General features: G+C 37.9%; 1 protein-coding gene and 1 pseudogene across 4 annotated transcripts; one reads left to right on the plus strand and one right to left on the minus strand.

The window, feature by feature from the left end:
* Nucleotides 1–1,407: 1,407 nt before the first annotated feature.
* LOC101310934 lies at nucleotides 1,408–3,873 on the plus strand. 3 transcript variants are annotated; one of them, XM_004288359.1, is made up of 2 exons: nucleotides 1,408–1,634; nucleotides 2,277–3,873. In XM_004288359.1, exon 2 carries the CDS (start codon nucleotides 2,314–2,316, stop codon nucleotides 3,505–3,507), a length of 1,194 nt encoding a protein of 397 aa, XP_004288407.1. In that variant the 5' UTR covers nucleotides 1,408–1,634; nucleotides 2,277–2,313; the 3' UTR covers nucleotides 3,508–3,873. The 3 variants fall into 3 exon arrangements, with proteins under 3 accessions (XP_004288407.1, XP_004288408.1, XP_004288406.1); XM_004288360.1 differs by having other exon boundaries at nucleotides 1,590–1,735; XM_004288358.1 differs by having other exon boundaries at nucleotides 1,625–3,873.
* Nucleotides 3,874–5,046: 1,173 nt separating this feature from the next.
* On the minus strand, nucleotides 5,047–12,644 carry LOC101311615 (annotated as a pseudogene). Its single transcript, XR_183758.1, has 10 exons — nucleotides 12,483–12,644; nucleotides 12,324–12,411; nucleotides 12,171–12,246; nucleotides 11,982–12,088; nucleotides 11,639–11,882; nucleotides 11,033–11,145; nucleotides 9,372–9,462; nucleotides 9,176–9,304; nucleotides 7,110–7,654; nucleotides 5,047–5,841 (listed from the first exon to the last, which is right to left on the minus strand). The product of XR_183758.1 is annotated as an uncharacterized LOC101311615 (transcript).
* Between the last annotated feature and the right edge of the window lie 2,617 nt (nucleotides 12,645–15,261).

Genomic DNA, 15,261 nt, shown 5'->3' on the forward strand with positions numbered 1-15,261 from the left:
TTTCCCCTGGGCCTTTCGTTTTAAAAATGCCCAGCTTACAGGTTAGCTTAATCGAGGTCGGGCGTACATGGAGATGAGGCATAGTCATCCTATAGCTTCCGCTTGTTAATTTATTTTGTTTCATTTCTTCCTGTTAGAGTTGCTCTGAACCTATAAATGGTTGGATGTGAGATTTGTTTAGATTAGTAAATTTTTGGGTGGTGTTGTGATTTGGGGAGCACGAAGGCTCCAGGAGTAGAGGATTATAAATGGATTCTTTTGAAGTGCATGCAGGTATTATTAGGAAGGGTTGTCCATTTTCAAGGGAGGTTATGCCGATTTTTCGGTAAATTTTCCTTGGAGGTGGTCCCCGCACGACTTACTCTAGGTTTCAGGGTGAAATTCGGGGTGGGTCGTGTCAAAGAGCCTTCGTGGTGGACCGGGAACCAAGCCTTGGCCGGGTGATTGGTTACGGTCAGTATAGAGCTCTAGTCTGTCGGTACTTTGTGGGGGATGACTATGTGTTGACGAACCCATGAGTATGTGTTTGCCTAGTTACTTATAAGGGATGACTATGCATTGACGAACTCATAAGTAAGGGTTGTGAAATGATTGTGTGATGTTCTTATATGTTGTCATTTAAATTTCTTGCTTTGAGTATCTTCTGAACTATGCTTATCCGCAGGAGATTCTCTAATTTTAATCGTGTAATTTTAATGGAATTCTTGAACTATGCTTTTTGCAGGATTTCATTTATGATTTGATTGATTTTGAATTGTTGTGTTCTTTTAATTATTTCTTTTGAATTCTCTTGTTTTTAAGGGATTCCTAAACTAAGTTATTAATGCAGGAATTTCCAGTTTTATCTTATGTGATGTTGGAATGGTTGAGTTTTATTTTGAGAGTTACTCATACGAGCTTTTTAAGCTTACTGGGTTTGTTGTTTACAACCCGGAGCATCAATTCATGGGGGTGTAGGGGTTAGACCTGCAGGTGATGATCAGCAGGATTGAGGCAATAGCTTAGGAGCTGGGTTTTAGGCAATGTACTTTTTGTATATCATAACGGTTGTTTTTAAGCTCATGTGAGCTACTTTTTATTACTTGACTTTTGAAGTCGTTGTAATTATAGAGATATAATGTTTAACTCGGTTGATGAGTTTGTTGACATTTATATTTCCAGTATTTGTTTTTAGTTTGAAAGTGTTGAGCAGGTTTTGAAATATTAAAATTTTGAGATTTATTATGCCTAAATTTTTAAAAATTTATCCTTCGAAAATTAGGACGTAACAAACTAAGTCGGTATACCAACTTTTGATAAAAAATTTTGCCTACCAATTATAAGTTGATTGGTATATACTACTGGTAAACAAAGTCGATATACCGACCCATATCAGTCCTATTTCTAGAGGTATGCACGGTCTAAGACTTAGTGTGGAAGAAAAAGAACGGCGAGGGAGGAACCCACAGGTTTGCGCCGTGTGAGTTTTCTGTTGGTGCCGCGTTCGGATCTGAAAGGGGACACGTGGTGGCTGCCAGCTGTTGGCATCAATGCGAATGACTACACCGGAAGACCTTCCCTATAAATAGAGCAACCCAACTTTGCTACTTGTACCTACGCAAGCTGCGGCTCACGATCAATTTCTTTCATATAAGGTGAATTACATTTCTCTCTTTGTCTCTGTCTCTTTGTGATTATGAAAAAGAAATCAAGCTTATGTTCTGATCTGTTGCACACCCAGTAAGAACAATCCTCGGTGAGCTTCATGTTTAGTAATTACTAAATAGATGGATATGTTTCTCTTAGATTTGGTTTCTTTGACTAGTTTCTGGTTGAGCACTTTGATTTCTAGCTGTGCAAACTCTTTCCATGTTTGGGTCCGACGAGCATTCTTTTCATCTCCTTTATTTTCTTGTTGTTCCCCATATAGACATTGGAGGATCTATTATACTTTATTTCTGGTAAATGGTAATTGTTTTTTTTATTTTTTCATATATATATATATATAGAAAACTTACTACCATTTAGTTTGATCAGGAACAATATAGAAATATAAGTTGTCATAAGTTTGCATTATCAAAAGAAACAGGATGTATACACAAGTATAATTCTTAGATTGTTTCTGCATGTATTGTGTGTATTTTGGAACATAATTGTCATATGGGATCAATTCAGTATTTCTTTCTGACCAACAGATCATGTATGATGTATTGTTCATATCTGCAATTTCATAATTCCTTTAGGCCTTGGCATATGTGTATGCTGCTAAATTTATTTATTTTTGATTCTGTTTTTAGGAAATCTCTGATAGCAAAAAACTTTCGGCATCTAGAGATGGAAGACAAAGTTGAATGGAAAGGAGAAGAAAAGGTGAATAAGGAAGAATTCCACTTAGCAATCAAGACCAAGGGTGTAGAACCAGGTGACTCCAAGGAGGAAAAGACTCGTACAGAACTAGAAATAAAGACCAAGTCACTTGAAAAAGTGAAGCCAAAGAACAAGATGGAGGAAGAGAGAGACACGAAAAAGGAAAAAGAGAAAGAAGAAGATGAAGAGTTGAAGAACACAGGGAACAAAGAAAAGAAGAAGGACAAGGATAAACAAGAAAAGATGAAGAAGAGCAAAGATAGTGGGGGCTCAGAAAACGATGGAGAGATGGATCAAAAAGAGAAAAAGAAGAAACACAAAAAAGAGAAGAAGAGCAAAGATAGTGGGGGCTCAGAAAATGATGGAGAGAGGGATCAAAAAGAGAAAAAGAAGGACAAGAAGACCAAAGGTAAAGGTTTAGATGAAGAAGAAGAGACAGAGTGCAAAGATGAAAAATCGAGCGCCAAGGATGACTCGAACCACACAGAGGAAGAGCTAGACAAAAATGAAGAGAAGAATATAAAGAAGAAAAAGCACAAGCTAAAAGGAGAAAACGAAGATGAAGAAGAGAAAAGAAAGGTTAAAGATAAGAAGAAGGAGCAGAAAGAAGAGGAGAAGAAGGGTAAAAATAAAGGAGAGGATGATGGGGAAAATGAAGATGAAGACAATGAAGAAAAAGAAGGTAAAAAGAAGAAGAAAAAGGATAAGGGAAAATGTGATGACTACGAAAAAGAGGGGAAGAAGAAGAAGGATAAGATGAAAGGCAAGGATAAAAAGAAGAAGAAAGACGTGGATAATGATGAAGAAGAGAAGACGGACCAGGAGGAGAGGAAGGAGCAACACAAAAATGTAGAGGATGTGGAGAAGATGAAGGCCGAAGTTAGTTCCAGAGAGATTGAAATAGAAGATGTCAAAGAGTCAGAGGAGGAGAAGCAGAAAGATGTGGTCAAGGAAAGTAAAGAGAAGAAGGATAAAGGGGAGAAGAAGCGAAAGGTTGATAAGAAAGACAAGTGCAACGATGTCGGTAAGCTGAAACAGAAGCTGGAGAAGATTGATGGCAAAATAGAAGCACTCGTTGCAAAGAAGGCAGATATCATGAGGCAGATAAAAGAAGCTCAAGGACCGGAGACTTACTCAAATGCAGCAGTGGCGGCATCTTGATCTGCACCTCCATACTCCATACTTTGCGCTAAATGTAGTGATATTGTATTTTGCTAAAATAATGAATAACTTAATCTGGTCGTTGTGATTGGATTTTCCTTTTGTTGTAGGATGTGAGAGTTGCTAACCTAATTAGTTTTGTCTCTAATAAACTCCTATTTGTTTTTTGATGAAGGACAACTAAATGTAACTAAAACCTAAAAGATCATAATACAAAGCATTAGAGGCTGACAGCGGAGGCCTTGTTCTGTTTACAATTGAATCAGCTGGAATCAGGTCACTTTCCTAAATCTTTTTCTTTCTTTTTTGACAAAAAGAAAAAAAGAAAAAGAAAAGAAAAAGAGAGTGAAGATGCAAAGCACAGAACAAGAGCACCTAAACTAACAAACTGAAAACACACTAAGGTGAAGAAACAGTAGAATCTAATTGCAGCAAGAGCGATGAGGAAGAAGGCGGTTGAGTAGTCCAATCAACCTCTTGGATCAGCTTCCTCATCCTCCAAGAAGTAATTAAACTAGTATCTAGATACGGGTATCAGCTATAAAGAAGTCCATGCACTCGCGTATGAGTGTCCAAATGGCCAGTCTATGCACTCAAATGGCTATAACCCTGGGACCAAAATTTTGAAAAATAAAAAAATACACACATAATGTATCGATCGTTATCAGGTGCGGACGTCCGCAAGGCTCTTAAAATGCGGACGTCCCTCCTTTCGCCACCGTACGGCACCGGCGAGGGCGCGCCTCCACCCCAGCGGACTCCAGCAACTTCCCCGACCACTTTCCATCCCCGACGAGTCCACCAAATTCCAGTTTTCCGGCCAGATTGACTTTGTTTGAAGTTTTGGGTGATATGGCCGGAAAATTGGAATTCGGCGGACTCGCCGAGGAGGGAAAGTGGTCGGGGAAGCTGCTAGAATCCGCTAGGGTGGAGGCGCCCCCTCGCCGGCGCCGTACGGTGGCCAACTGAGGGAGATCCACACCTTAAGGCGGTGCGGACGTCCGTATCTGAAACGGACTACATAATGTATATACATCAACAACATCAATCCAACCAAAACCTCATCAGACGTTGAAGAGCTTGAGATAAACAGATGCTTGAAGAGACCTGTCACATGATGCCAGTGAGAATTGAGTTTGTGCCAACCAATTCCTCACAAATTGTCCTTCATTTAAACACTGCAGTGGAAAAAGATAACACCCATTCTTTGCAGAAGGGCTCTTCCCCACTGCCAGTTTGTGTATTATCATCACCCATTTGATGCTTAACTGATAATTCAAAACTTGGAGTTCAAATCACAGACCACATCAACACGGTCAAACAGAAAACTTTTTAACAAGAGGCTCTTTTACAACTTATCTTGCACATCTATATTTAATTTCTCACTCCTTTTCTTTTGAGTTTCCTCACCAAAAGCAATGCAAGAACTCCAAAAGCATATCAATATCAATAGGTAATATTATTGGTAAAGAATGAAAGCTGAACAAAGTAATGAGCAAAAGATTCGCAATTACTGGTTCTGTATAGTTCTCACTTGTTCTGTATAGAAAGAATTACAGAGGTGGCCGATCTAGCACGTGGGACTTTTTACTATGACTAAAAACAAAAAACAATAAAAGAGTAAAGAGTAAGGTGTACATACTCTGATCAGCTAGCCAAAGTGCATTGATCTTTTCCCATTCCTCATTTGTATGAAGGTAACTCGTTTCTGTTGCTATAGAAAACCCAAGAATTGACCCAAAGAATATATATGAATACCTATGTCTCTTATATGGAAAAGATGGAACCAGGAGGCTATCCTCTATCTCCAAAATGTCCATTTCAGAAATTGTTGCAAACAGAAGGCTGCTCATATGATGGAAGCTATATCATCTGTAACTACAAATTTAGTCATTTGGATCCATTTCGTCATCCTGGATAAATATTTGATTCACATAAGTTCTGTCACTGTCATTTGATTCCGGTTCTTCAACCACAGCATTTCCATAGTCTGATGATTCATTGTCATCTGATTTACCCACTTCTTCCCCAGTTGACTGCCCTGGAATTTCTTGACCATGCTGCATCCATTTGGGGCACTCTTCTTCCCCTCCATATACAATTCGGCCATCATAACCTTTTACATGAACTGAAGACTCGGCAGAAGATATTCTACAAGAGCATTCCGGAAGTGGGTGTGAAATGAATGATGCTGGCTTCGAGAAAACTGATTGCCTAATTAGGCCCTCCTCGCCCAAGCTTTTGTTAAGATGTTCCTGTACAGATAGTATCCAGTCATGCTTGTGATGGTAAATATTGTCCCTGGTCATGTTGAAAAGTTCTGCAACAACTTTCCTGTTTGAAAAGAGTAGAACAGTCGATCAATAATTAATAATAATTATCATGTAGGTCATGTAAAAAAATAATAATAATAATAATATTTTCTAGTTGGGTAAACAAAAACTACCTATTACACAAAGGCTTTTCCAAAAGCAATAAATTATACAACTACAGACAATATTCTCAAAAAAAAAAAAAAAAATAATTACAGATGATGATGGATGTCTAAATTAGATTAATTATCTCATCAGCCCCAACAAATAGGTTAGTAACTAAGCGATCGTCATAGTATTGACTGTGCAACCACTTGGTTACTTTCTACTCTTCATTTTATTTTTCTTCTAATGTTTTATTGACTTTAAATTCCATGCAAAATGCTCCTACTCTAAAAAATATGTGATTCTTTTCAGGAAAAAAAAAATCCTTTTGATTTATAAAAAAATAAAATAAAAAAAATTCTACAGAAACCCGGGCATTAAACTGTCTGGGGATCTGGGCAGTGGGCACTATAAACCAGGTGAACCAGCTATTGAAATAAAATTAGAACATATAAAATTGGATTACGCAATAAAGCACTAAAAAGCTGAAACCCAAAAATATGTATGTATCCTGTAGTTTAGAATATGAATGCGTTCCCATCCCCTCTTAAACCAACCCACACAGCATTCATCCACATCATTGAGCATTTAAAAATAGGGAATATATCCCATCTAATACATAACAACACAAAAACATGAGTATCAATTTTCAGAAGAGGTGGAAATACCATGCATGCAAAAGTACTTATCATTATCATTCAATATCATTCAATAATCCTCAGAAGTACTTGTCAGGAAAGATGAAATAAAGATCCAAAAAGACAAAAGTATATATGAGTATCATCAACCAAATCACTGTCCAAGCACTGCGGCATTCAAGAGGTGAACAATTTATCAACATCTTCAGATGCTACTTGAGACACTTCCACAAATTTATTTTCAAAGGTTAATTCAGTAAATTTCCATTAGGTAAAATATGTATGTTTGTGTGTTTATATTACTAACTATAACACCATCAAAGCAAGGGGGCATTTTTTAATTACACAAGTTGAATAACCCCAACTCTTCAGATTATCTTAAATTTAACTAAATAGTTCATTCTGCAAGTCAGAATAAATACTAACCATATCAGCATGAAAGAAAGCCAACACTTCTATACTGAAATATTTAAAAGACCCAAATCTTCAGGTGCCATTAAAAATATTTTTTATGAATCAAGTTCAAATAGTACCATGGATATCTTACCTGTCTGGTCGGTATGTTCTCGAAGAAGCAATCTCGTATAAACGGTGACCCATGACCAAGCTTGAAAAATCAGGCCACCCACTGCCATCATTGTGAAAACCAGGAAAGAATGCATCTGATTCCACTGAAACAATATAATCAAGAGCATCCCAAAGTAGTCTATGTGCTTGCATCCTCAGCTCCACCTTTGAAGGCTCTGGTTCAGTGTCATTCTCAGTAATCCAACCATACCAACCTTCTTTCTCATGCTGATAGATAGGTCTACTTGGAGGTGGAGGAAGAGGCCGAGGCCTAGGACCAGCTCTCTTCCATTCTTCTTTAAGCTGCTTTGCTGGAGGTGGATACCAAGGATTAGGAGGAAGAGGTGTTTCAGGCCCTAGTACATCAGAGAGTTCTTTATTTGTGCACAAAGAAGTGCGATCTACTAAGTTGGCAAACATGGCACGCAGAGGAACTAGAACACGTTGACCCCCAAATGTTTCAGAACCAGTCACATATATGATTGTTTTAGGAGGATATCCCATCGCGTGAAGTATGATGCCAACCTGTGAAAGTGTCAACAAATAAGCTAGGTGTTATGTACCACCATTAGAAAATATGAAAACTTAGGAAAACACCTGATGGCAGTATTTCAGAAAGTCCCAACAGAATTATCAAGCAATAACAATATACTACTTCAAGCCAAGTCAAAACAATCATCAAATGGTGAAAATTGAGATCATGTGCCAAACTGAAGATTATCAGGCAGAAACTTGATGGTCAAAGTTGGTTGAGATACTTTATCACCAAAATGTCTGTATTTCACTTCTTTTTAGCTCCTATCAAGTAAATACCTGCTCAATGTACGTAAATAGGTTTTATTGTCACTAGCCTCGAAATGAAGATATTATTTTAATTGTAAAATAATTATAATCAAGTCTTTTAACAAACAAACAAACAAAACAAAATACGAAAGCACCAATAATAATATTATAAAACCGTGCAGATACGGAGGTTGGATAGTTGGAGAGGGTGTGAAAATGGGGAGAAAAACATGGGCCTTTGTGTTATTGTGGTTTTGGGTGTATTACCCCCATTGTATTTGATTGTATTAAATAAGGCATTTTGAGGGTCTTTAAATATTTAACCATTAAGTGGAATTGGTTTACTTAATCTAGTTAAAAAGAAAAGAAAAAATCTTATATCAAATTTTAAAATAATAGATGGATAGATTTATGCCAATTTATTCACCTTTAGCAAAGAAAAGGTCAAATCAGCAAGTCATTAAAGTGCACATACAAAATGATAAACTATCCATCAATAGATGTGTACAAGACACTTGCCTTCTCTTTTATACATGTTATCTCTTTTGTTCACACACACCCAATATATAGGTACCACAAATTCATTATTGCATAGATTCAAACTGAAATTAGCTTTTCATGGGCATAATAAAATCCTAGAGCTCAGCTCATTTATATCAGCCAAGCCAACTGATATAGATCTGAGCTGGATACACAGTTATAGAAAGATATAGCAGGCTGTTTTCATGAGGGCATCTTCATTTAAGAACTACCTTCTTTGCTCAGTCCCAAGTTACAACACATTCATAATGGAAACAGCGCATTTGATTAGCTAGTAGGACCCCTAGCCCCTTATTTGTTGTGTAAACATGCATTTCCCATAGGTCGTATCCATTTTTTATGTGGATGCCTCAAAGTGGATGAAAATAATATGAATGTACAATAAGCACAGATCTTCATTCTATCCTAAGCCCTAAATCCTAAATCATTCTAATAACTACTTAATAAAACACAATTCAGCCTAAACTTCTCTGACTACATCCTTATTCAAAATTTTCAAAGCGGAATTAACGAAGTGAGGCTTTTGCTAAACTCCTGCAATCAATTTGAATATGGAACTCTATAACACTTACAATCATAAGCAGCAATGAAAATTTTCTTTAATAATAAAGAGTGAAATTTAATATTCAGAGAAAAAAAAAACAGCAGGTAGGGTAGAAGCCACAGAAAAGGTCTCACATTAACTTAACAGAATATGGATATGAAGCTGATTACTGAGCATACCTCTTCAGGCATAAGCGGGCAAGAACCATTTTCTCTGCGGTAGTGTGAATCTACACTTAGTTCATCCTTAACGATCCCCCGCTTAATCATTTGAGCCCTTCGATATTGTATGAGTTCAGTGTGAACATCCTACAAAAAAAGTACCAAGTTCAAATTGAATCTTTGCTGAATACAACTTTAAAGTAATTCATCTTACCTGAAAAAGTTCGCCGCAACCATGATATGCCAATGTTTCTCTCAATAAACCAGGATTAAACGCTAGGAAAGGTTGGCCCCATGCACGTAATCTGTGTGAAGAGAGTGCAAAACCCACAGTATTCAATTGCTGGCAAACATTCTAAAGAAAGTAATACCAGCTGAACATAAACACAATACAAGATATTAACTCTACCCATGATTTCTTTGATTGTATTGAAATCAATGTTCAACTAATTGATATAAATTTTCAGATATAAGATGTACAAAAACAGCCCGTGGTTAACATTACTGGTAAAAGTTGCATTATCAGAAGCGTGTGATCTTTGGTACTTTTCATGTACAACGTAAGTTGATCAGGTGAAAAAGCACGAGTTAGCAGGCATCGATCGGAGCTGTTATCAACACTCCCAAAAAAGTCATCCTGCAGTATCTAGTTCTTCTTTAAGTTTAGTCTAGCAATTTCCAAAAATACCCTCATCACATTGTATCAAGTAGGGGTGGGGGGGGGGGGGGGGGGGGGGTGGGCGGCTCTTCCCTATCTCATTCCCAACTCATAACACAATGACTTGGAGTACCCTTGTCACATTCATTAGTAATGACATCGAGTACGCCTCCCCAAATTTCAGACATCAAGGAGAAAGTGACAAACTCTCACAACTACTAGAGTCAGTCTAGCATGATTATCTTTTCTATTTGTAAGTTAAGTACAACCTAGTGGTACTGGATAAGCAATCCATATCCAAAATCCAAAAGCACACAAACAACCGAAAAAGGCAAGTTAACGACTTCATTCACACTATCAAAGCTCGAAAATCATGAAAAATATCTGGAAGAGAAATCCCTGCTCTTATCAAAGGCCAAAACGCTGACCAACTTTTAAGTCGATGCCAGAGTTCTTCGACTCCAACTTGCAATTCTCACATATTCTCCAACTATGCTCCATCCAGGTAACCCCAAAAGACAACAAACAACAAGCAACTCCATGAAGTTTTAGCTTTCCACCCATTCCCAAAGCCTCGTGACACAACAAAGCAAAGCACCCCATGCAACATCTTTCCCTAAACAGTTTCCACCACAATTCTATATAAACAGGACAATGACGAAACATAACCCTCTCTGCTCACCTCTATTGCAGAGACCGCACTAGTGTGGTAAACCCATACAGGTTGCCTTCTCTAGTATGATTTAGGTATCACTCTTAATATATGCTTTACAAAAACGCGCAACCATGACAATGCATTAGACAAAAGAACAAACTTAAAAGCAGTTTTCTCGCTACAACCCATTCTACTACTAAGCTTACTGATCAGAAGCATTCTGAAGGCAGCTTTAGTCTTAGGTTGGGGACATTATAAGGATGATTTGTCCGTAGCTAGCTAACTGTATTTGATGTAGCTTTCACTTTTTTGTTTTTACTTCTCTAGCCTGTAGACCTCTTGTCAATCAATGATTTTTAGATCAATTTTGAGTCAATTTTTGAAAGAGCTGTGAGGCTGTGCTCTCAACTAGAAGTAGCCCTATCCTACTAATGTACTTCTTCATGTGAATTTCTTCTTTATAATGTTATCATTTCTCTAGCATTGTTTGTTTTAGCACTTTGATCATATACCATTAGTGCTCAAATGATTGGAATCTTATTATGTTTTCTCAGATTCATACCTCCCCACCATCCGTTGTCCGAGAATTTGAATTTCTTGCCTAAATTGAAGTGAATGGAAGGCAACCCTGCATCTAAGCCTTTGAAACTCGGCCATGCTTGGCGGAAGGATTGCCTGAAAAGAGAATTCAAATTGCCTCAGGAAGATGAACGGCTTAACAGTCATGCATGCATGTACTTGCATGGTTAGAATCCAAAATTTAGGTAAAAGCAACAAAAAAAAAAATCTATTCAGAGAAATAACAATAAAGGCATGTATACTCCAACCACACCGACTGCTGATATGACTATTATGAATTTCAAATAAATGAAAGTGTCAGCAGGACGGTCCAGTATTAAGCCCATGTCCACAAAACAAGTTTGGGGCATTTCTGGGTATTAAACAATATCTAAATGGATGACCAAGATCAGCGAGACAAAGTTCTAAAAATCACTAATTTTGTTAACAGCCTCTGCCTATAGAAATGAATATATCCTGTTTACCACAAGCAAAGCAGCAGATATGTTTCTTTTCATCAATCTAAATGATTTCTTAGTAGTGCAAAGAGTAGGAAGAATGCTTATGTTATATAAGAGAGATTGAATGGTAAGAGTGAAGCAGCAGGTACCTGCAGACATGCGCCATCAGCAAGAATCAAGCCAACAACCTTGGATTTCTTCAGCGTTGGTAGGACTTGTTTGATATAATAATCAGGAGAAGCTGAATTCTTGGGTCTAAAAGTTTTGAATTCGTTCCTTTTCCTTGCAGACTTGAGATTATGGGGCAGGCTCTTGACAACGATTATGTCATTTTTGAGGGAGGCAATAAATTGGTCCTCGTCGTAGAGATATGAAAAACTCTTAAAGCGATTGCTGAGAGAGCAGATTGATACATAATAATAATGGGTAAGAGAAGCAGAGGAAGTATTTGGCATAGAAAATAAACAAGGCAGGCAAAAATGGGAGAGGAACCTGATGCCTTTGGAGCGAATGGTTTCTTGAATCTCTGGAATGACAAGAGTAGCATTTAGAAGCCTGGAAATGGTGACCAGATCACAGATCTATAGAAAAATGAAGAGAGAGATTCATGAGCACCTCGTCACACAAGAAGAAGAAGAAGAAGAAAATGCCACATGATCGAAATTAGAGAGAAATGGTACCGAAGATCTTATCCTGGCGAAACCGCCGAATATCTTAGCGTAGATGAAGCGAGAGTTGTGATGGTCATGAGGAGGAGCTGTAGAGAGAAATGAATGAATGAGTGATTGAGTGAGTGTAGCGAAATGAGAAGGAGGAGTGAGTGAGTGAGCAGACCAGGATAGTTGCTGCCGCGAGGGTTTGCGTAAGGCTGCAGAGACTGCAAGGGCTTGACAGCCGCCCACAGCTTCCTACTGGGGATTCTCTGCAGCACCAAATTCAAAACCCTAAAATCAATATTTGATCCAGATGGAATTGGAAATGAGTGAAGCGTACCTGTGGTTGTATTCCATCGAAATCGTTGTGGAAAGCGGAGAGGGCGCTGTAGTGGAGAGTGGGGGAGGAGTACTTGGCGATGGAGAGGTGCCGGAGCAGCGACGCCAAAGATAAAACCAGCACGAACAGAGCCACCAATTTTATCTTGGATTTGAACACCATCCTCGCCACCGACCATCACCGATCTCAGTTCCTCACTTCCTCTTCCTCTTTATTATTTAATTTCTACACTCTTCACCATCCTCATTGCTTTTCTCACTTTGCCTACTCAGTACTCACTCTTTTTCTTGTTCTTCCCGCACAACGAAACTCCTTGTTTCTTTTTTTTTCTTTTTTCTTTTTTCTTTTTTCTGTTTTCTTTTCAGAAAAATAGTTCGTATCATTACACATAGTTAAAAAATTAAAAGTCTTCAGTATTAATTAAATTTTCATAAATCCTTTGATTACCCCTCTATTGATATAATAAAAAGGGGGTACAACGGTAATCTAAAAGAATAAAAAAGTTTCTGTTTTTGAAGAAAACTGATTTGCAGTTATTATTCTCCCACGTTAAATACGTTGTGTGAAAAACGCTTTCGCTAAAGAAGGGAAAAAGACGAAACAACAGGAGAAGTTTCATTCGCCAGCACTTCATTGGGCAGGGAAGAAGACGATGGCCAGGTTGGAGTTACAATTCAATTTGGTTAATGGTATGGTTTTGATGTGAAAGAAGAATGTTTTATGTTTGTGGTTCTATTGCTGTAATATATTATAAGATTAATTTTAGTTTACCCCCCTAAGGTTTAGGGTTAACATCGTTTCACTCTTCATATTTTTAATTTTGAAAATTTACCCCCTAAAGTCTCTAATTTTCATAAATCAAACACAATTGTTAAAATTCTGTCCAATTTCGAGGTTAAATAATAGCATGAAATCTTAGAAAAAATGTCTTAAAAGGCGATATATGTTGTTATAAGACTATTTTAGCCATTTTAGTGAGTTATGAAGTGAAAATTAACATCTGAATTAGACAAAATTTCAGCAATTGGGCATGATTTATGAAAATTGAAATTTGAAAACTTTAAGGGTAAATTTTCAAAATTAAAAGTATGGGGAGTGAAATGATGTTAACCATAAACCTCAGGATGTAAACTGAAAATAATCATATATTATATATGCATAAAGAGTGTAATATCCCGTACCTAAAAGGTTACTGTTTGGGGTTATGAACTTCCGTGGATTTTCTTTATTCGCGCTCGGAGATTTAAATAGTGACTGCACGAGTTTGTTTTCGAGTTTTTCTGAAAACGGTAAATAGTGGATTTAAAACTCCGAAGTCGTGGTACACGTTTATACGAGCTCACCGGTATGCCCGGACTATTTTCCGGAGCGACGAGCTATGTTCTTTGAATTTATGAGGTCTACAGTAAATTTTCAATTATTGTTTCTTGTAACCGTTTTATCGTAAAGGACCCAAAAAGTTGACTTTTCGTTAAGTCGATAATTTGGGAAAATTTCCTTCATGGAAGTCGTAGAGAACGTTAATACGAGTTCGTGGACACGTGACACGCTCAAATCAGAGTTCGTATGAGAAAGTTATGGTCTAAAAAAGGGAAGTTACTATTTCGGTAAAGGGTATAAAAAGAGAAACTTACCGAAGGTGGAAGGTAGAAAATCCGAAACTTACCTCACCTCTCTCTCTCCTCCCGTGCGATTCTCTCTCTCTCGCCACTGTTCTCCGCCTCGTGCGTTGCCGTCAGGCTGAATTGGGCGGCGATCCGGGTATCGACAGGAAGCTAAGGAGGAGACCTATCAATCTAGAGTGGTGACAGCGTCCCTCTCGTCGCCATTTGGGAGAAATCACGGCGAGAATGTGCGACTGTTCGTCACTGTTTTAGCCGGATTTCTCCCTCCTCAGGCCACCAATAGGTGAGTTCTTTATATGATTAGGTTGGGTTTGATTAGTACAACATTCCTTTAGAAGCTTATAACTCGATTCATGGTGTGTGAGGAGAATTTGAGATTTCAAAATTTTAGGGTTTTTAGCCCCAAATCGGGTTTTACTGTTCTTGATCAAATGAACTATTTAGAGCTAGAATTGAGCTTAGTGTTGTTCATGAAAGTTGTTCGAAATGTTGAGAGAAAGGTTTTATCAAATTTTGATGACGATTGGAGGTGGCTGGAGTTTGGCCGCCGCCTCCGGCGGTGCTGCTATTTTTTGGGCAATTTTTCATGCTTATTAAATTGCTAAAAATGAGAGAAACCCATTGGTGGAAAGTTAGCAATTTTTGGAGTAATGTTGGTTAGGTTTCGGATTTTCTGAAGATTAACGATATTAAAGGTTAAAATTTATAACCGGGTATAGGAATATTACTGTTAGACAGTTGTTGGATTGTGCTTATGCATTGAAGTGGATATTGGAGTGTTATGTATGGATTTGGGATTGGTTTTAGTCGAAATGGGTGTCCATAGTATATCTAATGGGTGTCCATAGTAAATCTAAGTTAGAATGTTTAGTAAATTTGGGTTCAAGGTGAAAGAATGCATATTTGATGATTTGCATAAGTTGAGTTTTATATTATTCTAATGGAATTTTGATGGGGTATATATACTTATATATATAATACTTATATAAGTATATATATATACTTATATAAGTATATAGAGAGGATGAGAAGCAGACGTCCGCACTCGGCTTAAAGTGCGGACCTCCGTCGGTTCTCCACCCTTCGGCGCCGGCGACGGCGCGCCTCCACCCCAGAACACTCCCAGCAGCGTCCCCGACCACTTTCCCTCCCCG

Source organism: Fragaria vesca, linkage group LG1 (genome assembly GCF_000184155.1).
Source record: "Fragaria vesca subsp. vesca linkage group LG1, FraVesHawaii_1.0, whole genome shotgun sequence".
Classification (NCBI taxonomy): Eukaryota; Viridiplantae; Streptophyta; class Magnoliopsida; order Rosales; family Rosaceae; genus Fragaria; species Fragaria vesca.